This window comes from Microcebus murinus, chromosome 2, assembly GCF_040939455.1.
Source record: "Microcebus murinus isolate Inina chromosome 2, M.murinus_Inina_mat1.0, whole genome shotgun sequence".
NCBI classification, from domain to species: Eukaryota; Metazoa; Chordata; class Mammalia; order Primates; family Cheirogaleidae; genus Microcebus; species Microcebus murinus.
In genome coordinates this window covers 10,627,841-10,653,670 of record NC_134105.1, presented here as the reverse complement: position 1 = coordinate 10,653,670, position 25,830 = coordinate 10,627,841, and the positions used below count along the sequence as shown (strand labels likewise).

General features: G+C 58.7%; 1 protein-coding gene across 1 annotated transcript; it reads right to left on the bottom strand.

The window, feature by feature from the left end:
* Positions 1 to 2,469: 2,469 nt before the first annotated feature.
* PADI6 (peptidyl arginine deiminase 6) lies at positions 2,470 to 24,856 on the bottom strand. The gene is made up of 18 exons (XM_076010053.1): positions 24,831 to 24,856; positions 24,152 to 24,252; positions 23,979 to 24,105; positions 23,065 to 23,242; positions 21,305 to 21,377; positions 19,166 to 19,233; positions 18,115 to 18,232; positions 17,084 to 17,209; positions 12,582 to 12,760; positions 12,256 to 12,359; positions 9,120 to 9,231; positions 7,811 to 7,918; positions 7,444 to 7,598; positions 6,764 to 6,920; positions 6,525 to 6,648; positions 5,383 to 5,453; positions 3,810 to 3,971; positions 2,470 to 2,703 (listed from the first exon to the last, which is right to left on the bottom strand). Exons 1-18 carry the CDS (start codon positions 24,854 to 24,856, stop codon positions 2,470 to 2,472), a joined length of 2,223 nt encoding a protein of 740 aa, XP_075866168.1.
* Between the last annotated feature and the right edge of the window lie 974 nt (positions 24,857 to 25,830).

The window sequence follows — 25,830 nt, the reverse complement described above, 5'->3', positions numbered from 1 at the left end:
GGGGAAGTACAAGTCCCATTAAACATTTTGGAAGGTAAAAGGGGCGTGGAGAGCCAAGGGCATTCTGGGTACCGAGGCGACCCTGGGAGAGGGCCTGTTGGGGAGGTTTGGGGTCTCCAAAGCCCTCAGCTGCCTCCCCTGCACCCGGCCCCTCCATCCACAGCCAGGTGGACCCCAGGGAGTTGGCTGCGGGGACAGGGGGCAGTAGGGACTGCTGCAGGGACAGGGGTCTCCAACTTTCAGGGAGAAGAACAGCTGACTGCCCAGTGCTGGGCATCATCCTAGGGCGTTACGTGAATGACTTGAGTCCTTACACCAATGCTTACTTAGGCACTGCTCTTGCCCTACTTGAACTGGTGAGGAAACTGAGGCACAGAGCCCATTTAGTGAGCTTGTCTTTATCACTTTGACAGGTACAGGGGACACTTCCTCCTCTCCTGTGTGAAGACAGTAGCACAAGAATAGTGCCAAGTGGCCACTGCCCTTGGCCCAGGACGGGAGGGGCAGGGCCTGGGGAGCACATCTGTCTGGAGGGCATGGCCAGCAAGGCTGCAGCAGCGAGCCCCTCGGGTGTAAGCACTTGGCAGCGGGAGCTGGAGATCCAGATGTCGGGTTGCTGGTGCCAGATTTAGAGAAACAAAATACCGCTGCTGGGACCCTGGGGGTAGCTGGAGAGGTGTTAGGCCTGCCAGGGTCTCCTGTGGGACCTTTACTCAGCTGGGGAGGGAAGGGCCCAGGGCTGACTGGAAAAGCCCTTGCTTGGGGTTGAGCAGAAGAGGAACGAATGCCCCACCCTCAGGCAGCCCTCAGAGGTACCCGAGTTCCCCAGGAAAAGTCCCTGCAAGGTGGCAGATAAGAGTGGACACTCTTCACCCACTTCTGGCCCCAGGGCACCCCTCTCCCTGCTTAGGGGAGTAGTGCCAGCCCTCAGGACACAAAGTCCCCTACTTTGGCTTCTCCAGACCACCTGGAAATGCGCATTGTCAGGCAGCAGCCTTGCCCCATAATTAGCTAATCCATCCCTCACACCTCCGCAGTTCACCGGAAGGCCTGTTCTATGGCACAGCCCTGGGCTGGGACAGGGTCGGCCATAAATCCAAAGGTCTCTGCAGTGTGGCTCACAGACTGAGCGCCATGGGCAGCTTGACGAGATTCAGTCCACAGGTTGGACCGAGAGCGGTCCCACCGCTCAGCCAGAGTGGCTGCCGGATCAGAACCTGCACCTGGCCCCGAGACCATGTCCATGCACCCAGCCACACCCTCCCGTGCTTCTGCCACTCAGTTCCTACTTCCCTGGGGGAGCCCAAGTAAGGTGCGTTGGGGGTGCTCAGGCTTGGGATCCCAGCTCTGCTTTGTCCTGGCCTTGTGACCTTGGGCACGTCACCCAGTTCTTCCCCTTGGAAAATGAGAACAGTAGCACCCACCTTAGGTCGAGATGACTAAAGGGGCTGCTTTGAACCTCAACGAGGGCCACATGCATGCCATCTGCCCTGTGAGATGTGATCCCATCCTACATGCTGGGTAACAGGCAGCACAGGACCAGCCCTCCTTGGGCTGATGGGACCGGGGAGCTCCTGCACAGCCGCTGCTCTGTAGCCAGGGGACATGGGGCCCAGCCAGGAGGCGCCCCTGCGCCCACGGCCCCGGCAGGCCAGGACTGGTTGGTTCTAGCCCAGTTCTGCGTCTGGCTCCCCTCTCAGGGCCTAGCCCCGGGGACTGGAAGGTGCTCTGGAGAAGTACCCATGGGGAGCCAGCGATTGTTAAACCTCAGCGAACCCTGGCTCACTTTAATAGCATCTGTGCCATCATCACGGGGGTGGCTGGCATATGCAAATAGGTGGCCTTGACCTGGAGCAGGAACTTCGGCCTTAAAAGTCAGCCCAGGCCCGCCCCTGCTGCACCACGTCCCTCAGGCCACACCCTGCAGACCCCAAGGAGCCCAGAGCTTCTACCTGCGAGGCCAGCTGCCCTTGGGGTATGGCGCTGCCCCCTGGGGCCTGCCTCCAGCTCCTAGCAGGCCTCTCCCTGCAGCCTGGAGCTCGGCACGCAGGGCTTAGAGCCAAGACCCAGATTGTTGGGGCTCGAGTGGGAAGGGCAGCAGCATCATCTAGCCGAGTCCCTGCCCCGACCCACGTGGGATGGCAGGACCACCCACAGGTGTGTCAGCAGCTCAGCTTTGTCCCCAGCTGTCTCAAACAAGGGGGCCACTGCCAAAATGCATTCAGAACAGCTAGAGCTTTATTGGCCATTCAGTAAACATCTTGGCTGAAGATAGTTTTCCACCTTTCCCCCTACAGGGGCTCAAGCTGGTGACGTTTGCCCGCCCTGCAGGGTTTGAGGGACGGGCAGACGGGGAAGGGCTGTACTGCCTCGACTCTGCAGCCTCGCGTTCCGGGCAAGGAGTCGCGCTGTTGCCTGGTGGCAGTGGGCCACTCACGCCAGGGCGGAGCCGGCGGCCCAGGGCCTGGGCTAAGGCACCGTCTTCCACCACTTGAAGGCGAAGGGCACCCGGCGGATGTTGGCGCAGGCGCAGAGGTCTCCGACGTCGGTCAGGTAGCAGTCAAAGTCGTCGATGAAGGTGCACTTGAAGCCCAGGGGCTCCAGCAACTGGCAGACCTTTTCTTCCAGGCAGCAGGTTCCCTTGATTTGGGGCCCAAAAGGCTTGGGGATCCCCAGGGTCTTGCCCATCACGATCATCTGCAGCTGTCGGGAAGACAGTTGTGCGCGAGGCCTGGATGGGGGTCAGCCGTGGGAGAAAGCCCCCTCCTCCCTCTCCCCTAAGGAGAAACTAGGGTAGGTGCAGGGAAGTCCCACTGCCTCAGCTGTGTGGCTAGGCCAGACCAGGGACCACCGGCACTTGGCACCATCCTCACAGACACCGCTGACAGGCGAGATCCAGCTCACTTCTGCCTGACGCCCTGCTCCTACCCAGCGTGGCTGCGCCGGCCCCTCCACCTGCACCCAACGCAGAACCCCAGTCCTGCCTGGCCGGGGCAGCTTCCCCCCTGCATTTCTGTTACTCTAGCCTTCTCGTCCTGCTTGTGCCACATTCCTGCTCCCTCCCCGGGGGTGCGCTCTCCACCCCCAGCCTTGGCAGGTGCCTTTTCGCCATCTTTACCTCTTCAAAGAAACTTCTCACCTCACGCCCACTGGGCCACACTGATCTCATAAAACAAGATAGCAATGGAGCATGGGTAAGTTTGAGGTCTGTGTCTCTAGGGCCCAGGGAGAGGCGGCTTTCATTTTGAGAACCTACATGACAGTTCATGGTTGTCTCACAGAGTTCAGACATGAGCCTGCTGGCACAGGCCAGGCAGAGCCAGGACCCCTTGTCCTCACACCCCCTACTCCTGACCTTGACTGCCTGTTTAGTAGGAGTATGATGTTGCTTTACACAGTCAAGCACCTGCGTACTCAGATGCTGATCTGAACCCTGGGGCAGTGGACGGAAGACCCTGCCTTCAGGGGACTTGCCCAGGGTCTCACTGCCAGCAGCTGGCACAGCACCCCTGTCTGGGAAATAGGGCTCATCTGTCCCTCCAGGCTGGGGGTCAGCTTGCTGAGGCCCCGAAGCACAGGGCCCAAGTCCTGGACCACAGTAACTCCCAGCCTTTAGGGCCAGCACACCTGCTTCCTGGGTGGGGTCTCCCCGAACTAAGTGGGGGGAGAGGGGCCTCGGAGCCACTGCTGTCTGCTGCACCCACCCCTGCAGTCCAGCACTGTGGGGGACATGCCAGCTGGACGTGCCACAGGCGGGCGGACCCCCCCCACCCCCACCCAGGGAAGCCCTGGGGACGCCGCGCCCTCACCAGGTCAGGGAAGTACGGCCTGGCCAAGGGCCTCTGGGGCTGCTGTTCGGAGGGGACGTTGGTCAGCCTCGCCAAGCAGAAGAGCTGGGGTATGTCGATGATGTCCTTCTCCACCAGGCCCAGCTCCGTCTTCAGGATGTCACGGTTCAGAAGAATGCACTTCTGAGGGGCCGGGAGAGAGGGAGACGTCAGGAACAGAGAGGCTGCTTCCTTCCCCACCAACGGGACGCGGCCGAGCAGCTGCCACCGTTCCTCTGTGTGCCAGGAGCCCCAGGTCAGGCGGCGCCCCCACCCCACCCCCGACACGGCAGGCAGCGTTCCCAGGGGCAGCGGGGCCACAGAGGCCTGGGCTGGAGGCTGGGATCCCACAGCCAGCCAGGGCCACCTCCCTGCTGGGACCAGCTGAGCCCGGCACCTTGATAGGACCAGACTCACCCACCACGCCTAGGCTGTCCATCCCCAGGGGCTCAGAGGCCGTCTCGGCCCCACGTCTGGCCGCTGCCCACCCTGCCGGGCCAGGAGTCCCTCCCTGTTTTTGCGGAGGTCAGGGTACGGCATGCTGCGCGGCACGGGACACTCTGGGAATAAGGGACCCAGAGAGCAAAGGAACTTCACTCTGACCACATGACCTCGGCAAGAAGTTGCTTCTTTAGGCTTCAGTTTCCCCTTCTAGAAGTCGGGTAACCTCAGTTCTGGGGACTCTGCTTCTCACAGCCAATGATCCACATTCCTAAGGGGTCTCTGAAGACCCAGTGACCCTGAACACTATGCTCGTGGCTGCTGTGATGGGCCACTTCCCCCGGGGAGCGCGGAGAAGGCCCTGGTGCGACTCTGATACTCAGCTCATCAGAGCGGGGACGGTCCTGCTCGAGGGGCTGCTGAGCTGTGTCACTGCCCCCCAGGAAGGAGACAGCAGGCAGCTGAGTAGCACAAGCAGCGAGAAAACCATGAACTTGGGAGTCACGCTGGGTCCAGACCCAGTCCCAGCCGACTGGCTCAGGCTAACGGCTGTGTCCCAAGCCCACTGCCCCCATGGACGAGCCGAGCTTCACGTTCTGGGTGGTTCCAGGTGCCTCACTCGATGCTCGGGCGGTGATAGGTGCTTGGTTAGGAAGCTGTCTAGACTGCCAGGGCCTTTCCAGCTCAGGGACAGAGCCAGGTGGGTGGTCATGACTGGAACTCATTCTGACAGTACCTGACGCTGCTGAGCAAGCAGAGTCTCCGCCAGCCCCCTCCCTCCCTCCAGCCCCCGTCCACCCCGGGGTCTAGGTCCCCACCCTCGGCCACCTGTGGCTGACACCTGGGGAAGCTGTGTCTCCACGTGCTTTTTGGTCTCTTCCAAGTACAAGGCACGCCTTGCTGTACTATTGGCTTCCGAGACTCAAGCTCCTCACAGTGCCTCAGTCTCCCCAAGCTGGTAACAGCCAGCTCTGGCCCTGGAGCTGGGCCCGTGGCAGGACCAGGAACAGAAGGCAGCTGCCCCCGCCCAGGCCCCTGCTGGGGATGGCAGGAACCTTCAGGACCCGCAGTGCCAGCCCTTTCTTGGGGAGGGCCCCCCGCGGCCTGGCCCTACCTCTGCAAATTCGTTCTGCTTTCTCAGGTTTTCATCAGCGAGAAACTGATCGATGGTCTTGGCTTCCCTTCCTGTGGGAAGAAGGGTGGGCAGGCCTGTGGGTCAGCTGGGCAGACTCGGGCCGGGCACAGTCAGCTGGATGCATCCGTGGGTCAGCGACTGTGGCGAGTGGCCTCACTGGTCTCCAGAGACCACCTCCGCCAACCCAGCACAACGTCTCACACCTGGGGACCTACCAGGGTCTGCACTGAAGCGCCCAGGCAGGATTCTTTATTGCCACCGCCACTCTGTCCCTGGCGTGAGGGGCGTGGCCTATGCCGGGCTCAGAGAGGCAGCCTAGAACACATCAGCAGGGCAACTGCGGCCCCCATTCACCTCTCAGCCTGACATGATCTGTACAGCCTGGCCACCTCCTGTGACCCTGACCAGGTTACATTCGCTTTGTTCCTTAGTTGGCTACGTTGGGCATCCCCATCCCAAAGATCAGGCATCAGCTCTGAGGTGACAGTCTTTGGCATGTGGTTCATGCTCAGTAAATGTCACCTTCCACACTGCTTCTGTCACCCAGGAGGCTCCTGGGCCCCCGAGACTGGCATTGGGTGGTCTGGAGAGGGGTGGAGGCCTGTGCCCTCATGTGCTCCTGGGGGTCTCGGGGGCTGCTGGCCCTCGGACCACACTTCGGGTATCAAGGGTCTAGAGAACTTCCTGGCACGCCCGCCCCTTTCAAAGGAAACGGTCCCTTTGTGTCACTACAGCGCTTAGATAAAAAGTTCTACGGCTGCAGCCACACAGCCTCTCTGGTCTTTCACGCGCCTCCGTGAGGGTGCCCAGGTTTCTGGCCCGACATCCCCCAGTAAGGCCAGGCACCAGCATCGCTCGCGTTTGTTCTTCCCCCACTCGGGGCCGCCGTGTGCTCAGTCCGTCCCTTTCAGACATGCCCTAGCGGCCCCTGGCCAGAGCTGCCGGTCTGCCTGTGTTGTCCCAGCACCGCCGGAGGAGCGGGGAGATGGCCTCACCGCCTTCCAACAGCGTTCACATCCCCCCGAGACCCTTTCTACCAGGAGTGACAGAATGACCATCTGGAAAGGACCTCTGAGGACGCAGGGACCCAGCTCCGTCTTGCGGGGGAGGGGCTCGCTTACCGTTGGAAAGGAGCTGGTCCCCCCTGACCTCGTCAAACAGGAGCGCGTTGCCGTAGCCTTGCCTCTGCTTCTCCTGCAAGAGTGTGTAGCAGGCTCTGGGGCTGGCCAGGAGCAGCTGGAAGCTCTGGGAAGAGACCTGGGGTCAGAGGCTACCGTCTTCCCCAGGAGCCACCAAGGGTCCCCAACAGAAGGCGTGGGAGACGTGGTCGGAGGTGCCTACCCCAGCCCCCACCACAGACCTTTTTGCCGTCACTCTTGTCATCTATGGGGACGAAGCACATGAACTCATCCATGTGGCCCGACATCAGCCAGTCTGCGTAGAGCTCCACTGGGGCCTGGACCTGCTGGGCATAGAGGAAGTCTCGGAGGGCCTCACTCATGGCCCGGCCCTCTGCGCTAGAAGGAAGATGGAAAGAACAGCCCTTGAGCCAGGGCGGCCCCGTCAGCTGCCTGCCACTCGGCAAGCGTCCGGCCACCTCCTGGTGACGGGCCCCTCCGACTGCTGGGTGGAAGTGGCCAGCCCGTGGAGGGCGGGGTGGTTAAGAATCCCCGACTCTGACCCAACTCAGGACAGAGCCAGGCGACTCTAGGTAGATGGAACTCTGAACACAGTGCCGTTCCCATCTGTGGTTAGGAAGTCCAACCACACCTTCGTGGAAATAGCACCACTTTGGGCCGACAGGCCGGCTGAATCTCACTTGCTTCAATTTAAACCCTTGAATCAAAGAATAAACCATTTGCTTTTTCTACCTTTCATCTCCCTACATGAAGCAGAGGCTCAAAGACCCTTCTCAGTTTAAGAAGTGGCCCGGCGCACGGGCTGCTGAGGTTCTGAGAAGCAGGTAGAGCCAGGTTGGCTACCAGGGTCCCTTTCTTTAGTTTTAGAGACATCTGGCCACCATGCGCTCTCCTGGCTCACCTGGGGTAGAACCTGCTGCCGATGAGGACCCTGCCCAGGGGGTATTCCTTCCCCTGGACCTTGACAGGCGGGGAGACCATCAGGTTCCCGATGGAATCCATGCTGGCCACCGTGTGGTCCTTGGTCTCCTGGATCATGTAGCCGACACCAGGGCTCTGGAAGGAGAGTTCGGCGGGGTGGGCCGTTGAAGGGAATGGCGGCAAGCCCCATTCTCACCCCTAATCCAGAACCTCAGGGTGACTTCCGTATCCCCCTCCCCCGAGGCCACCTGGACCCTCTCCTCTTCCCTTGCGTCCCATCACGTCCTGACAGGTGCCAGGCCCGAGAGGTGGGACCGGGCTCAGATCGGCCAAACCGAGCTCCTCACCAGTGAGTATTTCATGGAGATCTCTTCAAGTAAGATGGCCCGAGGGGTGTCGAGGACGAAGGACACCGTCTTGTGGGGCGCCTGGGTGTAGCAGAAGGCCATCTCATCCTGGAGGAGACAGGACACGGGTTGGGAAGTCGTCTCACCCCCTCCACTGCTCTTCTGTGTCTGGTCTCGGGCCACAGCTCCCTGGGCCCAGGCCACCTCCAGAGGTGCAATAAGAGCCCCTTCTTCCCGCCAACTCCTGCTCAGCCCAGCCCAGCCGTCACCTCTTGAGGCCATTCTGACCCTTTTTCTCCTATTCTTCAGGTTTAGGACTCAAGTCACCCAGATTCTCCATTTTCTTCTGTACCCAAGTCCCTTAACAAGCCTCGGTGGCTTCACTTAAACATATTCCGAGTCAACTCGTCTCTGGTACCACCCGGGAAGCCACCACGATCTCTTCCCTGTACCCCCACAATGCCGTCCACCCCGTTTCCCTCTTCTGTACTTGCCCCGTCCTAGGATCTATTCCCTACATCTCAGCCAGAAGTGGCTTTTGAAAACCCTAAACCAACCTTGCATTCCTCCCAGTTTGTGCCTTCCGGTCATCCAGCCCTGCCCTGGGGTTCTTTGTATCTTTTACCTTCTGGCTTAAGAGGTCCCCAAGATAAGATATCACCCTCGCCTACCTCCAACTTTTGTTCGCTACAATCACCAGCCCTTCCATTCATGTCCTCCGAGCAGACTCATTCTGGTCTTCATCTGTCTGTGCCCATGGGGCCCCTATATCTAATCCCACCCCCCAGCCTCCATGTGGCCACCTCTGTGTGTCTTTTCACAGCACTTAGCTCTGTCCCTTGCTGGAGCAGGGGCAGCTCCCGTGCTATTCTGTCATCTCTGGCACTGAGGATGGTACACCCAGCACACAGTCTCAAGTATCTGTGGCGTAGGGCAGAGCTCCAGAGCTGAACGCTAACCCGGGCTCTAGATCTCGCGCTGTGCCAGGGTCAGGTGGAGCCCTGGGGCTGGGGCCCAGCCCCAGCAGACTTAGCTGAAGGCACCAGAACCTCCAGGTGCCTGGGGGTCAGGTGTTCTGTGGTCTTGAACCCATACATTCTGAAAGGGGAAGAGGGTTGGGCTCTAAGCTCTATCCCTTAGCGGCCACAACTTGGGCGAGTTGTTCTCAAAGAACCTTAGCATGGAGATGCCTCTATCGAGGCTCAGGTTTGCCGTGAATTTAACCAGAAGCCCGTGAACTCCCTCCTGGGTGGCACATGCCAAGTCTCCTCCCCTCCCCCACAGCGGGTTCCCCCAGGTGGGGCGTTACCTGGAGCCACTTGCCCAGGCGGTTGGGGTCCTCATAGACAGAAGCCACCTGGAAGTGGTTCTCCTCGCTCAGCTCCGTCACCGTGTTCACAAATCCCTGGAGCTGCAGCTCTCTGCCACGGGAGATAAGACAGCTCCAGGAAGGCCACTGAGCCTCCCCACGCTGGCCATGATCTCCCGTCCCGGGAAGGATCACGCCTCCTTCTGATCAGGAGAGATCACGCCCCTGCCGGCGGGGTGGACAGCAACTGCCCCTCCCCGCCCTCAGAGCCCGCCTCACCCACCCAGCGTCACGGCTCAGCCCATGGCAGAGCCAGGTCAAGAAGTGACGGTGTCAGCCCCTGCCCTGGTGGCCTCCGCCTGTTCTCTTTAGGCACGTTCTACCCCTGTCCCAGGCAGTTGGGGACCTCTTCCCTCAGCCCACCCAAAAATATCATCTGATTCTTCTTTTGAGGGGGCTCCGTTTTTCCCCAAGAACCCAAGAAACTGGGTCCCCCATGAGACAGCCAAGAATATTGTCACATTCCTGTACGTGGCACGGGGTGGGGCTTGAACCTGGGCTCTTGGTGCCATCACGTCCAGCACCAGGCTTGTGAATCTACAGCAGACATCCCTTCCTTGAAGATGGAGTGACGTTTGAGGCTGATGTTAAGATCACCCACTTTATAGACAAATAGAGCCACAGGAGTTGAACGTCAATGGGGCTGTATTATTGGGAAGGTGTCAGCCCTGGCATTTCAGTCCAGCTCCAAAGCTCACGTTGCTGTTCTATCAGGTTGCTATGCTGTCCTATTAGTAACAGTGTGACCACTAGTGTACTGTTCACAGCGTCCTATAGCTACTGCTCCAGAGAACCTATTTCTTGGGTCCACACCAGGGATCCTCAAACTTTTTAAACGGGGCCAGTCCACTGACCCTCAGACCGTGGGAGGGCCGTTGGAGAGTGCGGCGCACATTCCACACATGCGCACTGTGAGCCCAGGACGAGTCGGCTGCTAAGCAGGACAGGCAGCGGCGGCAAAGACACCCAGCAGGCCGGATAAATGTCCTCGGCGGGCCGCATGTGGCCTGTGGGCCATAGTTTGAGGACGCCTGGTCTACACAGACGAGGCTACGGGGAGCCAGCCATCCATCCAATGTCTAGAACAGCCTACAGATGTTTACTTGGGGAAGGGTGTGTAGCCCCAGTCTTGTAGGTCTTCTGTGGCCAAGCTGGGTCAGGCCATGCCCGACTACCACCCTTAGGGAGACAGGGTTTCTTTGAAGAACAGTGGCCGCCTGTGGGTGAGCAACCTCTGTCTTCAGATACAGACGCCAGATCTGTCTTTCGTATGTGCCACCCAGCAAAATCCCATCAGATCTTCCCCCGAGATCTGATCTTTCCATCCCGAAACGCGCTGTTCCTCCGAGGACCCTTGGACCTCACTCCCCGGCAGCCCTCCCACGGGTGATCTGTCTGTGCCTCGCTGGGCCTGGAGGAGGGCGGGTCCTTACCACGCGTGGCCGCACCCAGACATCTCCTCCCTTAACACCCGGCCCCTGTCTCGTACGTGCCCTCCAGCCACGGGAGGTGCCGCCCTGCCAGGATACCCGGTCACCCTGCTGGTCTACCTTCTCTGACTTTGCATCTCTGCTACCGTCCGCAGTAACATGCCCACATACGCGATCGTGCCGTGCCACGGCCCGTTTCGATCCCCGACTTCTCATCTTCCACCCTGGGTCCGCCTCCTGCGCTGCTGGCCTCAGCAGCTCCACGATCTCGAGCAGACATCCAGCCCCGACCGCCGTCTCCCCGAGCCCTAGGCTGGTGGCTCTGCCTCACTGGGACCTCTGCCCCTTTTCCTCTTTCTCCCTTCTGTGGTGCGTCATCATTGCATGATCTTGACCCTGGGCAAGCCCAACCCTGGCTGGACCCGGGTCTGCATCTGCTCTCCCCTAGAGTTTGTTACTGAGTAGCTGGAAAAAAGCCCATGGTGGCGTCTCTCTCTAGGTGGCCAAGCTAGACAGGCTGCCAGCGGCGCCCAGCCATCTTGCCAGCGCTTCTCCTAGTAGTTCCTCCTGGAACGGCGGCGAGCTGTCTCGTGCGCCAGCCGCTTTCTGGTTTCTGCACCTGCCTCTTCCCTCCCGTCGGCTCTTCTTCTCTGCTAGGTCGTTCCCATTGTCCTTTGCTTCCTCCTTTAGAAGGCAGCCTTCAGGTAAGGAGCCTGCCGTAAGGGACACGTGGCTGTAGTAACTGGCGGCAGCCGGTATGGAGTTGGTGGGGCCAGGGGTGTCCTACCTTCAAAGCAGTCCCGAGTCTAACTGCCGTGTCCGAGCTGGTCTCTTACCTTTTATATGTATTTAGTTTTCCATGTGACGGGGTGACAGTATAGACAGAACCCTTGGTGGTTTCCCACGGGTTGTGTCCACATCCTGTTTCTTCCTCCTCCCCGGACACGTGGCCAGGCAGCCAGAGACCATTCCTGGCGTTCCCGAGGCTAACATGGCCTATGCCTCTTCAGGCTTTGGTACGTGAACAGAAGTGGTCCAGGAGGCTTCTAGACCCCCAGCAGCAGACGGGCAACTCCACCTGGACTTTGGCTTTTACCCCTTCCTGGGGCCTGGGCCTGGAAGTGCATGTGCCCGGCCTGCATGGTAAACATGGAGATGCCCCGGCCCAGGGGAAAGTATCCTAACCAGGCCAAAAGGAACCCCAAGTGACGGTGGGGAGCAGCACCACTCCCTGCCTGCAGGGTCTGGGTGAGGAAGACACCACGCCGCTGTATTTGTGGTGCAGCTCAGCCCCAGAGCCCAGACGGCCCTGCTCGCTTTGGCCCTATCCCCCCACTTCCTCTGGCTCCAGCCTGTTCTGACTCTGTCAGCCTTTACCCTGTTTGGGGGCACTTGGCACTCCCTAAGACCATGCTATTTGACCCCTGTAAGAACAGGGGGACCACCTCATTCATCTTGCGCTCCCCAGCTTTGGGAGTATTCAAACACATCAGGGGGCTGACTTGGGGCAGGCCCGGCCAGCTCAGATGGAAGGACTTTACTCTCCTAGGGAGGTGTCCTAGTCATCTTCACCCGCCCTGCCCTGCTACAGACAGAAGGCACTCGATATGAGGACCGCCCGGCCCAGGCAGCCTGAGGCTTCTTACCTGCACAGGTAAACCTCCAGTGGCATCTGGGTGCTGGGAAGAAAGATGCACGGAGCCACGCGGAACACCACTGTGTCTTTGTACACCGGGACCTCTGGGATCAACTGCGACATAAGACAAGGTCCCATCAGCGACTGGCTTCCGCGTCCATGCCCTCCCCTCGGCCTAGCTCGCCACCGGGCCGCCTCACCTGCCTTCTGCGGCTTCTCCCCGACCCCTAGCTCTGCCCACCAAGCCTCCTGTTCCCTCCGTCCTCTGCCCAACTGTGAGACATGCTCCCCCGACCGGAGCATCCTAGTCCGAGGCTTGTCTCCTTGGGGACACACCGGGTCTTGAGACTCTTCCACCAGGGAGGCAGAGTAGGAGATCAGGCCCGAGAAGCTGGCGGACGGGAACTCCGTGGCTTCCACGTAGAGGGTCTCCTTCAAGTGGTTCCCCAGGAGGGGCAGGGTGTAGGTGTGCTGGCCGGGCCCCAGCACCAGCTCGAAGGTATGAGCGCTGTCTTCTAGGGGAGGGAAGGGACAGACCGGCTACCGAAACAGCCTGGTGCTGGTCAAGGCACCACCCATTTCTCACGTCAGACGCTGGGCTGTGGGTTCTAGAGCTGGCTTGTTTCTTTAAAAAAACACAACACAAAAAAAAAACCAAAACCAAAAACAAAAAAACAATCTTGCTCTGTCCCCCAGGCTGGAGTGCAGTGGCATCATCATAGCTCACTTAACCTCCTCCCAAGTAGCTGAAACTATAGTCACACGTGCCACCATGCCCAGCTAGTTTAAAAAAAAAGTCTTGCTCCACTGCCCAGGCTGGTCTTGAACTCCTGGCCTCAAGCGATCCTCTTGCCCTGGCCTCCCAAAGTGCTAGGATTATAGGCATGAGTCCCCACACCCATCCTGTCCCCATGTTTCTGGTGTCTAGGGCTTAGGGGACACCCAGATGTCTGTTCACGGGCAGAGACAGGTCACTCGACAGCACAGTGAGGGTTGTTACGAGTTAGGACTCAGCCCTCAGTTGCCATCTTCGAGGCCTTCAGTCCAGGGTGAAGATTCAGGGTGGGTGGTTCTACGCCTTGACCCAGGAATCGAACTTTTGGGATGATAAAGTCCCGAGGGTGAGAGACTGCACCAAGTTGGGCTTGGCAGCCTCATCTGAGAAAGTCACTTACACCAGGAAGCTCAGCGAGAACCGACTAGTCCGTGGATGATGCCTCAGCGGAAAGTTTCTGAGGAAACCAAGTGTTCTCGTGATTGTACGTGGTAAGCCTGTTTTCTTCTAGTTTTAGGTCAATTAAAAGTGAAGCCACACGAGGAAGCTGACCACACGCGGTCATTGCCGCCCATTAACTAGACCCCAAACCTGCCCATTTTGCACGCCGGAGATCACCTGACCCAAAGCCACTGCGCTCCTCCCACCTGGGCCCCTGGAACTCCTGCCCGCCTGGCCTTCGCCTCTGTCCTCCTCCATCCTGGCGTGGCAGCTGTAGTCCCGGCGGCCGCGGCTATTTGAGGTCGCGGTGGATCCTTACCTTAGGGGAACTCTAAACCAGTCTGCCTTGGCCACCAGAACCGGAAGATCTGGGCACTGCGTCTTCCTCTGACCTCTGCGTGGCACGTGCCAGCTGCTGCCGGCTCCGGTTCGCCCAGCGCGTCAGGCGGCTGCTGCGGCCATGGCTGTCCCCAGGTCAGGCTCTTGGGCCTCCTGCGCAGGGTCGTGGCTGTAGCAGCCCCCAGACGGGCTCTGGAGTTCCGAAGCAACACCTCCTCCGAGGCACCGGGGTGCCCGCCACAGGCCTGGCCTCGCTCTGCCTGCCGAGCTGGCCGAGAGGGGGCCGGGCCAAGTGGGAACGCTCCTTCCTTGGTTTCCACTTCCGGTCTGCTGGGAGGCTTCCTCGCTGCCCCGAGTGGGCGAGACCGGACGAGGCAGGCTTCTACCAGGACCCCCTCGACCCCCAGCACAGACAGGGTCCTCGGCCTGCTGCAGTGAGCTGGCCCACCGCGGAGTTCCCGACCACCAGGCCCGAGCGCTGCTGCAGGCCCAGGGCCTTCTGTCCTGGGGACCCGGGCTCCCTGCACAGGCGAGTCACCGCTGGGCAGTGGGGGTGAGGGGCACAGTCCACTTGCCCCAGGTCCCTGCCTGCTGTCTCAGTCCCTCTGCAGTTGACCCTCTGGGGCCTTCTCCTAGCCAGGTACTTGTTTCAAAGCACAGCCGGCACTTCACTGCAGACTCACTACATGCCAGGGACTGTGCCAGGTGTTACAGGCTCGGGGACTCACCTGCATCCTCGACCCTTTGAGGAAGGTGCTCGTTTATCCCCACTAGACAGATAGGCAGGGCCAGAAGCCTCACGACCAGCGTGACAGTCACCTCCGCCTAGAAGGCCCTTCCCACTCTCAGGGTCTACGTTGCCACCACTCGTGTCTTAGCTACCCTTCAACTCCTGCCCACCTGGCTCTCAAAGGGCTACACCCAGCCCCTGCCTGGCCCTTGGCTGTCCCCTAGCCTGGCAGGCTCCGAGAACAGGTGGCTGTTCACGCTCCCAGGGCCGGATCCCTCAGGGCACGGTAGATGCCGACAAATAGAGCTGAGCTTTGTTCTCACCCGCCATGTGCCACCAGGCCTAGGGGCGGGGCGGGCGTCCTCTTTGTTCTTCATCAGCACTTCAAGGCCATTTTCCCGCATTCCTCAAGAATCCCAGTCCCTTTGGGGTGCTGTCATGTAGTGCCACCTGCCCCCTTCATTACAGCTGACTGCCATCCTGTGGGTCGCCCTAGGATCACCTGCGCCACTGTCACCTCTGGCATTTGACACCACCTAGACATCTTCAACCCTACCTCGCTGCACTCGAGTTCTGTCCCACCTTGGATGCCCATTTCTGGCGTCACGCACGGGCCAGACCAGCTGCCCCTCCACACTGTCCCATCTTTTTATAGCTCATCTGCGCCCCTGTCCCCAGATCTTCCCGAGGCAACTCCTGCCCTTTGCTGCCTTTTCACCCTTCTCAGATCCCACGATCTGTCACTGTGTCTACACCCTCAGACACGATGGCCACTCCCAGACCTTTTTAAGTTTGCTTGCCTGGAAAGACTGCAATTCTGGTTAAACCAACCCTTTAAAACTCACTCTCAATCACCCCAACAGCTAGAGAAGCCACCGTTCGGAAACGGCCTAGTTCCAGCAGTGGCCAAGCTCAGAGCCAGCCTTCACTGCCACGGTGTCGAGTTTGTATCCTGAGTTGTGTGTGTTCTCAAGATTCCTTTCTCCAGGGCCACTGCCGCACCTGTTGGGCCGGCCCACTGGCACACAGATGTGCCCATGTCCCACCATCCTCAGACGTGCCCCGACTCCACGCCAGCCCGGCCGACACGTTACCACCGCGCGTCTCCCTAGAAGGCAAATTCCTTCCATGCCGTGCTCACCGTGCCTGCCCATTGCAGCCTGGTTTTCATCCCACTGTGCTTGTCAGGGTCACCGATGACCGTCACTTGGAAGACCATGACTTTACAGGCTCTGGTACCTTAGTCCATCAACAGCATTTGCCACGGTTGGTCACTGCCTGCTCGAAGGGCTTTTTCTAGAGCCGATGCTCTGACTTTCTATGTGTCTATGTGTCAGTCTTCAGATCCCTTTGCTATCTCTTTTAGACTAGTGGTTCTCCAGCTTCAGCGTGCTTCAAAATGACCCGGAAGGGGGCTTGCTAAACCCCCTGCCCTGGATTCTTGAATAAGCTTAATACAGAGAAGCAGGCAGTTCACTACGCTCCACACAATGAAATACGGCATCCTTAGCAGGCTGCTGAACTGGTGGCCTCCTGTGTGGACGCCCGGGACCACCCGTCCTGGCCTAGCCTACCACAGCATCGTCCGTGCTGGGGAGGACTCGTGGGGGGGCCTGCACCCGTGGGTTTGAGGCCCACTCCTAGCCCACGTGCAGAGGCTACATCCAACCTGGGCTGCCTCCTCTGGCTCATCCCAGGCCATTTCCAAGCCCACCTGTGACTTCGGGGCTGCAGAAGAGATGGAGCAGGGACTTCGTGCAGGGCCCCTGAGCACAGGGAGGAAGTAGAGGCATAGCTCCCCTAGTGACAGACGGCCCCTGAGAATAGGCACATTGTAGACCACAGGGCTTCCCAATTGCCCAGCTAAAGCCAAGTGTGGCTTTTAAAGGGTGGCCTATCAGTACATGCCTCCAGAAACAGAGTTAGGTCTCAACTTGAGAAACTTAGAGACATTAAATACTAAGCCAGTTAAGGGAAGTGAAGACTTGGTGAAGGACATTTCGCTGGAGTTCACGTTTACCTTCCAAGTCGGCAGCCCTGCAGCCCACGAACCGAGCACACCACTGGCCTCCCAGGGAGAGGAGGGCTGAGGAGGGGCCGTGGTTGGCGTGGGGGCTGGGCTGTACGTGCTACTGTATCTGCTACTCTGGCTCTTTGGCCTCTGAATTCTGGAAGTTTAATGGCATGGGGTCTTGGTTAAAAATGAAGCTGGATTCTTCCGATAGGAATTATCAGATGTTCTCTCATCTACATAAGGCAATAGCTCCCATGTCAGCTAACATGCATTTCTGTTCCAGCTGAGAGAATCCTGCTGGGTAGGCACCATCCCCAGTTTTGCAAATGGAGAAAGTGCCTTAGAGGTACAATAGCTTGCCCATGTGTATAGACTTCGTCTTTGGTGAAGGTGGCAGCCAGAGAACCCCAGGGACGCAGGTCTGGCCACAGCAGCCCCAACCTACAGGTCTCAGAGGGGACCCTGCAGCGTAGGCATGAGCACAGCATGCCCCAGCACCTGAGGGCAGATGAAGCGGCGGTTGGCACCAGAGTACTCACTTTGGGGCCAGTAGACTCTTGCCTTCTTCGACTCTTCCTCGGAGGTGTGGAGGACCAGCTGGTATTTCTTTAAGGTGTAGCTGGGGCCTTGGACGTTCAACATCATCTGGGACAGGTTCTTTATTTCTGGGCAAAAGACCAGGCAAAGGTTCAGGGGCTTCTGGAGGCCAGCACCCCAGGAAGGGAGGGCAGGGAGGGGGCTTGCCCGAGGACCCTCTGCCGTGGCCAGGCCACATTGCACCCTGCTGCCTGTTCTCCGAGTGACCACAGGCAAGTCACCAATCTCAGGGCCCACTTTGTTTTGTTTGGGGACAGGGTCTCACTCTGTTGCTCAGGCTGGAGTGCAGTGGCATGATCACAGCTCACTGTAACCTCCAACTCCAGGGCTCCCGAGATCCTCCTGCCTCAGCCTCCTGAGTAGCTGGGACTACAGGTGTGCACCACCACACCCTGCTAGGTATTTTTTTGTGTGGAGACGGGGGTCTTATTACATTGACCAGACTGGAAGGCTGACTTTTGAGCGAGGGTGGCATTAACCCACAGTCCCCATGGACACACAGAACAGGGCCTGACTCAGTCAGTTCAGCAAGGGTTCACACCTCTAGCCTTGGAACCCCTCCTCCCGCTGACCCCCAGCCACAAGTCAGGACCAGCTCCAAGACTGCTTTTTCCTAAGACAGTCAGGGTTCCTGGCCCGGGACATGGGAGGCTTTTTAGCAAGCAGCTCACATGCCCTTGTCTTCATTTAGTCTTTTCAACCATCGTGAGAGGCCAACCGTATCATCCCTATTTTATAGAGGACAAGATCAGGGAAGCTGGTGTGCTCAAGTTCACAGCCAGGGAGTAACAGTCTGTAACAGCCCAGGTGGCGTCTTCCTTCCTAGTTACACAGCTCCGAGCCAGGACAGGTGGCTTGACCAGCCTGGGCACGAGGGGGCGGGAGGGGAGGTCAGGATGGAATCGCCTGCCAACGGGCAGGGCCGAGAAGGCAGCGCCCACAAACGAGAGGTGGGCTCAGTCCCGGGTCTCACCGTCAGAGAGGAGCACCTTCTTGGTCTCCTTGACCTGGTCCTCGAGCTGGCCTGGGTCAGGACTGCAGTTCACGAGCAGGATGGCACCCCAGCCGTTGGGGCCCCAGGTCCATTTTTTCTGCAAGTGAGACAGGAATGTCGGCTTGGGAAAAAGCCAAGTAACCCCCCCCCCACTTCTCAGACGCCACCTCAGGTCATTGGGCCTAGCCAAGCCTTTCTCCAGGGCAACGGTGACCTTGCGAACAAGGTTTGAGGCCCCGTAGGAACAGGAGGGTAACACTGGGCAAGTGGGCCAAGAGGAAGGGGAAAAGCTACCGTGTTTCCCCGAAAATAAGACCTACCCATAAAATATGACCTAGCAGGATCTCTAAGCATTTGCACAATAGAAGTCCCACCCTGAAAATAAGACCCAGTGATGGACGTGGCTACACAGCGCATCTGCACAACCCATGCATTTCATCACGGAGGGGTAAAGATGACGAGCAGCCCTTCTCATCTGCCCCATGAGAGCTCTACTGCTCTACATGAGATTGGGGCTGATGGTTCTAAAGGAAATAGAGTCGCAAGAAATTCAGGATGGAATTCGGGGCTTGGAGAGTTATGATGATGCTCCGGAAGATGACGACTTAACTATATCTGAATCAATGTAGATTGTTGTACCATACTTAAAAAAATAACACATCCCCTGAAAATAAGCCTAGGGTGTCTTCTTGAGGAAGACTAAATATAAGACCCTGTCTTATTTTCGGGGAAACACAGTAGATCCGAGTTACTAGTGACCTACTTCGTTTCGGTGCTGGGGAAGCAGGGACACAGGCTTATGGGAAGAGATGTCCCACCTGGAGGTGGCAGCTAACCAACCCTCTGTTCCAGGTGACTATATGACCACGCCAGGACGTGACCTTAATGTCAGACATTCTAGCCTTCTGAATAAGTTAGACGCTGTCAGTTCTGACTCAGGTTGCAGCAATTTGATGGAAGAGACACCAAGAGGGCCAGACTCGGCCTGTCTCCGGGCCAGGTCTGGCTCACGGCCCCACCCCACCCTCACCTTTGCCTTCTTGTCACTCGGCAACCCGACTTGCCCAGTGCGGTAGATGTCCACCTCCAGGGAGACGTCTGAAACAAACGAAGGGCGTCTCAGCCACCCAGACAGAGCCTGGAAGCTGCAGGTGCCCCCCTGCCGCCCCCCCCCGGGACTGCCCGGGGCTGTATCGGCCGCCAGCCCCTCCGCACGCTGGGGGTTTGGAAGCAGGTGGTGTGCTCAGAGCGGCCGCGTGCTCACGTGACTACCCCAAACCTCCCAGCTCCCAGAGCCAGCCTATTGTCATCGGGATGCCATCTCAGGCCTTAACGCCTTCTACCCAGGTGGTTCTAGTTTGGACAACATACCTCCCTAGCCTTCTGGAAAACTCTTTGCACTCTAAGATGTAGGAAGGAGGGCTCTATATGTAAATTCCAAGCCCCTTTAGAGCTAAGGATCTAGACTTCCATCCACATATCACCCATGGAGGCCCCTTAATGCCCCCTACCCCCACCCATCATGTACGTGGACCGTGTGGCTTCGTCACGGGCCTTTGTCCACAGCTCCCGTGGACACACTGTTTCCCAACTGCAATGTCAGAGCCACGAGCACAGACCTGGTTGGCTGCCACGTCCTCAGTACTTGGCACACAGACGCCTGCCGTGAGCCCGACTGTCCCAGGTCTCTCAGACGCAGCGGGCAAGACAGGAGCCCTGTCCTCTCGCACTTACGCTAGCACGTGAGTGTGTGGCAGGGGTGGGGTGACACAGCAGTGAGAACATGGGAAATGGGGACGGGGAATGGGGCGGGGGCGTTTGAGCTTTAGAAAAAAAAAAAAAAATCAGAGAAGTTTCAGTTGAAATTTAAAAAGACCTGAAGGAGGCAAGAAAATAGTCTGTGCTTGTATCTGGAGTAAAAGCTACTAGAGGAAATGGGAAGTACAGGTTGCAAGTTCAAGGGTCACAGTAGCCAGTAGTGCCCAGAGCAGAAGGAAGGGGGCAAGAGTCGTAGGTCACAAGGGGCTGCCGATGTAGGTTTTGTGGGCAGCAGCGACTCTGGCTCTGATCTGAGCAGTTTGGAAGCAGCTGGAAGGCTTTGAACCGAGATGTTACATGATGTCTTAGAGACGTGCCAGCTGGAAGATGGAGCTACCCCCCTACCGCGATGGGGACACGACTAGAAAGAGGTTTTGTGGGGGTAGAAAGAGTCAGTTTGTTGGACCATATTGAGCTTGAGATGTTGATTAGTCACCCAGGAGCGTATGTTGGGTAGGCAATGCCCAAGGCAAGTGCATGGGAGATGACCAGCTGGAGATGGCTCTGGGAGTAGTCTGCCTATAGGTGACATTAGAGCCACGTGACCAGCTTCCTGAGCCCTGACACACTTCACCGGCCAGCTTGGGAGACAAAGTCCAGCAAAGCGCTCCGAGAAGGAACAGGCAGGGAAGACGTGAGTGCAGCATCCCTGGAATGTTCCAGTGAAGGGTGCCAGGGTGACCAGTTGTATTAGATGCTGCTGACAGCTAAGGGCAAGAGGGAATGGACACCTAGACCTGGTGAAGAGTTAGAGTCTTTGGTGAGAGCTCTGTTGGTGGTCGGTGTCTGGGTGGATTGGGGGGAGAGAGGAGAAATCGAGGACATATAGGTGGCCCCCATGTAGCAGAGAGGTGGAGGATGGAGCTTAAGGACAACATGGAATCAGGTTGGAGATGCTGTGGCTCCTTCGTGTTGGGGGGTGGCAATGACACAGAAGGGGGGAGGGGTGGTGGCGTCTTACATCAGTAAGAAGAACCGCTAAAGGGATGACTGGAACAAGGGGGGGAGAGGACCTAGCGAGACAGGAAAGGCGAACACAGACAAGTCAGTTGTGACGGAGAAGGTAAGTGACATGAGTAGGTGGGTAGGTGACAGTAACACATGGAATTTCTGGCTGCTTCTGTCCCGAGGAAGTTGGGTCGGCAGTACATGTGGAGGGAGAGCGGTGATTGAGCTCCAGAGAGGGAGCACGTGAGCGAGGATCTTGGATTAACCTGCTCAGGAATTCGTGCAAGAGTTCCATGGGCCCATGGGAGGCACCTCCCTCATTGTAGAGAAACCCTTCTTGGTTCATGTAATGCCCACCCCATGCCACCAGGGGGGGCTGGGCCCCGGTGGGAACAGCACTCACCGATGCCAGTGAGGTACAGCACGGCTGTACCCAGGGACATCTCCTCGTTGGTGCCATAGTACGTGACCAAGACCTGCGGAGACAGTGTCCAGACCCGCGGGTATGTTAGAGGGCAGGGTCAGGACACAGCCTGCCGAATCTTGGCGTGTGACCTTGGTCTCCTGTCATGGCTTCTGAGCTTCCCATGTCTTGCTGTGAGCTGGTACAGGGTGTGGCACCAGTTAAGACAGAGTCAGTCCTGGGCATTTATAAGCTGCCACCACCCTTGCAACCTCTTCTACACTAGGCTAAACCCATCCAGGTGGGAGCAACCCCCCCCAAAGGCAGAGGGGTCACCCCATACCATTCAGGAAAAGAGGACAGAACAGGGTTTCAGAGCCTAAGCTATAAACCTCATCATACACCCCCCTGCCACACCTGCCCCCCCGGGCCCCCCACTGCTCTAGGAGGTGGGCGGTGGGAAAGGGGGCCTCTGATGGCTTTGGCTGCTTGCTGAAGACGCGGGACACCTGGGCTGGTGAGCTGAGCTGGAACTTAGTCCTTCCTGTTTTGCAAACCAGCCTCTGCTTCCAAAGGGGCCTCTGTACTTTAGACAGACCTGCCCTTCAGCCGTGGGCCCTGATCACGGGGTTTGTCAGGAACCAGACCCAACCGTTAGCTACAAAACATTTACACGTGTAATCTACCACCAGTTCCCTAAGTGGAAGCTGTAGTCCAAGGTGAAGCATCTCACTCTGCTGGCCTCTCTTGACGGTAGTGGAGCCTGAGCCCTGGGCGGAGAATGGTCCTAGTTCCTACCTAGGTGCACCCTCAGGGCATTGCCCACCTGGGCACGGAGCATAAGCGGGGGTGTGTACTACACGTCAGCCACCTGAGCTCCAGCCCCTGCCTGCAACACCTGCACGTTCCAGTGGGAACTGCTTCATGGCGGTTCTCGCCCCAGCTCTGGATTGGAGTCACCTGGGGAGCTTCAAACTGCAGCGGCCAGGGGACTCGAGTTCTGATTTAATTGGTAGGGGGTGGGGCCTGGGTGTTATCCAGTCCCCGGTGGTGCCAATCTGCAGCCCGAGTTGGGCACCACTGCTCTGATCAAGCTTCTATGGCAGAACCACTACCCTGCCCCCCCCCCCAAGACTGGCAGCCTGTTCTGCAACACCCCCCCCCCCACAGGTGTCCCACCAAGGAATCAGCTCGCCCAGGAGCAAGAGCACAGACTCAGGCTCAGATCCTGGATCTACCCCACGCTGGTTATGCTGTTTAGGCTGATCTGGGCCTCAGTTTCCTCAGGTGAAATGAGGGCAGAGGCCAGTCCCTTGATTCAAGCTATCTAGCGTATAGCCTGCATTGAATACACCTTAGCAATTAAGTGTCACTAAAGTCTTCACGACCAGAAGAGCTGCCTCAGCCAAAAAGCCCATGTGAGTCACGCTGGTCACTTTTAAGCCAGGCGTTAACAGCAGCTGGACGGGAAGCCGGCCCGGCGTCACGCTCAGACGTGCACGTGCCAGAGACAGACACTCTCAGCTCGAATCCCAGCTCTGCCGACTACCGGCTTGGGCCCGTGCCTCAGTCTGTTCATCTGCGCCATGGGCCCGTGGAGCGCCTCCCCCAGGCTCTGTAAGCCCTGGGTGAGGGGACACGCAGGACGCCCGCCTCGCGTTTCTCACAGGCCAGGGGCACGTCAGCCGTCAGGAGGGGACCCCAGGGGCTGTGCCAGGTCCCAGCCCGAGACACCCCTCGTCCCTCTGCCCCAGGCTGACCTTGTCCCCGTCCACCATGAAGCTCGGTGATGTCATCTTCACGATGGCGTACGTGGGCTCGGTCAGGGGCCACCAGATGGTGGCGTCCTCCTTGTCGGTGATCATCGTGTCCGCGATGTCGATCAGGACCCTCCCCGAGCCGTGGATGGTGAAGCACTCGCACATCTGCGGGGCGCACCTGTGTGCCCGGCCAGGAGGCAGACTTTAGGGCCAAAGGCTCACCTCCTCGGCCTGGAAGGTAGCTGGTACGGTGGCGGACGGCCCCAGATCCTCACTCTCCTTAGCGGGCCCAGGCGGAGGCCTGCTGGGCAGGGTGGTTTGGGGTCCTACACACTCAGCCTGATTCCTACCACTCTGAGCCCAAGGACCCCCCTGTTCACCCTGTGCCAAGCTCCAGCCCAGACCCCACCCTCCCACTGATGCTCTGGATGTTACCAAAGAGACATCTTATTTGTAAGCCCCCAAAGAGGTAAAGTCATTTGAGCCACAAGGGAGCCTATAGAAAAAAAAACCCAAAACAAAACAGGGCGTGGGACTTGGGAGGTCCGCATTGTGACCCTGGAGAAGACACAGCCTGCTGTGAGCCAGTCACCCCCACGCCAAGTCTCCCGCGCCCAGGAGCCCCCCTCGCCTGCTCCTCCCAGCCCCCTAGAGGGCCTCACCCCCCTTTCCCAGGTAAGGGGGAAGGAAGCCAAGCCGCTCGCCTAATTGCCCGCAGCCGACAAGGGGCAGAAGCAGGTGTTAAGTCAGAATCCTGCAGTGCCGGACAGGGAGATTCTCTAGAAACCCAACCCAGGCTTCCCGAGGCAGGGCAGGCCCGTGGGACGCAGTGAAGAGCAGTAACCCCGACTCCCAGGAGCAGGGGAACTGGGTGCCAGCCTCCCCGTCCAGAACCAGCCCCCCCAGCACCTTACCCACTGACATCCACGTAGATCTCCGAGCCCAGCACACACACGGCATGGGCAGGGTCATCCAGGGAGAGGCGGATGATGTTCTGGAAGGACATGGCACGGCCCCCGAGCTGGCCACCCTCAGACCTGCCTGCAACCCTCAGCACAGCGGCCTCCGCTGACCCAGGGCTCCCCACGCTCTCCTGTTATGCGGTCAGGGCCGCTCCAGCCCGCCCCCTTGTTAAGGCCGGCAGCTGCCCAGGTGTCACTGATTTTCTCCACGGGGACCTCCTGGTGGCTGAGGGCAGGGAGAGGCACCGGCAGCTCGTGGCCGCAGGCCTGCAGACCCAGGAGTCGGAGGCTGCTTGCTTAGGGGTCTCTGGCCTTCAGCTGGGAGGAAGAGTGGTTTGGGAAGCTGGTGCCTGGGAGAGGTCGACTTGGCTGAAGCTGTCACGGCTAATATCTGCAGAGGACAGTTGGGGGCAGTTGGGGCAATTGTGACGGGCAGCATCTCCAGGCTTTGGGACCTCCCTTCTAGCGTGTGTGTGTCCTGGAAATTGACGAGGGGAGCCCAGCAAAGTGCGGGACTCATGATCCTCAACGCTCTGCTGGTTGCCAAACTTATCAAGGAAGCTTGTTAACATTGCAGCTCCTGGGCCCAGAAGGTCTGCGGTGTGGTCCAGGAACCTGCCTCCCATCCCCAGGTGGTCAAGGGGAGCTGGTTGCTCACAGCTGTGGCTCCACAGGGCAGAGCGAGTGCTGGTGGAATGAGCAAATCCAGGGCCCCTGCGGAGCCAGGTGCGCCCGCCCCTGTCCCTCTCGGCTGAACCCGCAGAGCACAGAAACAGGAACTTCTGCTCGGCACAAGGAACTTACCCAGCTGCCTTTGCAACAGCGTTCATCCTGAGTCTTAAGCTTGGGTTATGCTTATTTTTGGATGGTGCCAAGTTCAAAAATTCTCCCTTCTGCCTTGTCCCTTGCCCACCCACAGGTGGAAAGAGCCAGTGTCACCAGTTTCTTTTGTTTCTATCTCAATAAATGCTGTGCAAGACCAAGCAAGTGTGTCTGTCTGTCCTCCCCTTGTTCTTTTCTTACATACATGGTGGTATAAGCTACACAGTATTTCATAGCCCTTTTCCTCTTCATAGTGCAACTCGGAGGGACATTCATTCTCCCTATGAATATGCAAAAAGCAGCCCTGTCCGTTTTTATGGCTGTGTACTTTGTGCGGGGCTGTACTGTATGCACGTGAGCATTTGTCGTCAGTGCATAACCAGCGCAGGGCACATAGGCCGGGCACTGAGTGAAGACTGGTCCGCTGAGCTCTCCCAGGAATTGAAGTTAAAACATCCCCTCCTTGGAGGCTTTAAGCACTCAGCGTACCTGTCACAGATGGCTCTGTTTTAGTTGCTCTTGGAGGCAGGTGGTTGGCCAGGAAGGCCCTAAAATCCCCTCTGATTGGATTGGAGGTGACAAAATTAAACAGGCAGGAGGCACTGGCCTGAGGACTTAGCCGTCCTCCCATGCAAGGAGCCAGAGGTGGGCTGGGGGGAGGGGACGGTCTGCCGGGGGAGGAATCGCTGAAGGCTGGGCTCTGGGTCCAGAGGGCAGCCTGCCTAGTGCCAGGGCCCCGTCTGAGCAGAGCATGGAAGGACCAAGCTCCCCACCCAGCCTGGTGGATGGAGACCTTAGAGCAGCCCTCTTCCTTCCAGGGGCTTCCTGTTCACCACTGAATCCCCAGCACCACAGAAGAGCCCTGGACACAGTAGGTGCTCAACAAGTTCTTGTGGAGCCAATGAATAAATGACCTGCCCTTGTCCTCCGCACAGAAGATAGCCCAGTGGGCTCCCACGGGGGTCCCCTCTGAGCTGAACGG

Excerpts from the sequence above, each read along its gene's own strand:
- PADI6 (XM_076010053.1), bottom strand. The coding sequence starts at position 24,856 with ATGAACGCTGTTGCAAAGGCAGCTGG. Across the intron at positions 18,233-19,165 it reads CGAGTGACAAGAAGGCAAAG|AAAAAATGGACCTGGGGCCC; the intron begins GTGAGGGTGGGG and ends TCTCACTTGCAG. Across the intron at positions 5,454-6,524 it reads GGACCAGCTCCTTTCCAACG|GAAGGGAAGCCAAGACCATC; the intron begins GTAAGCGAGCCC and ends TTCTTCCCACAG.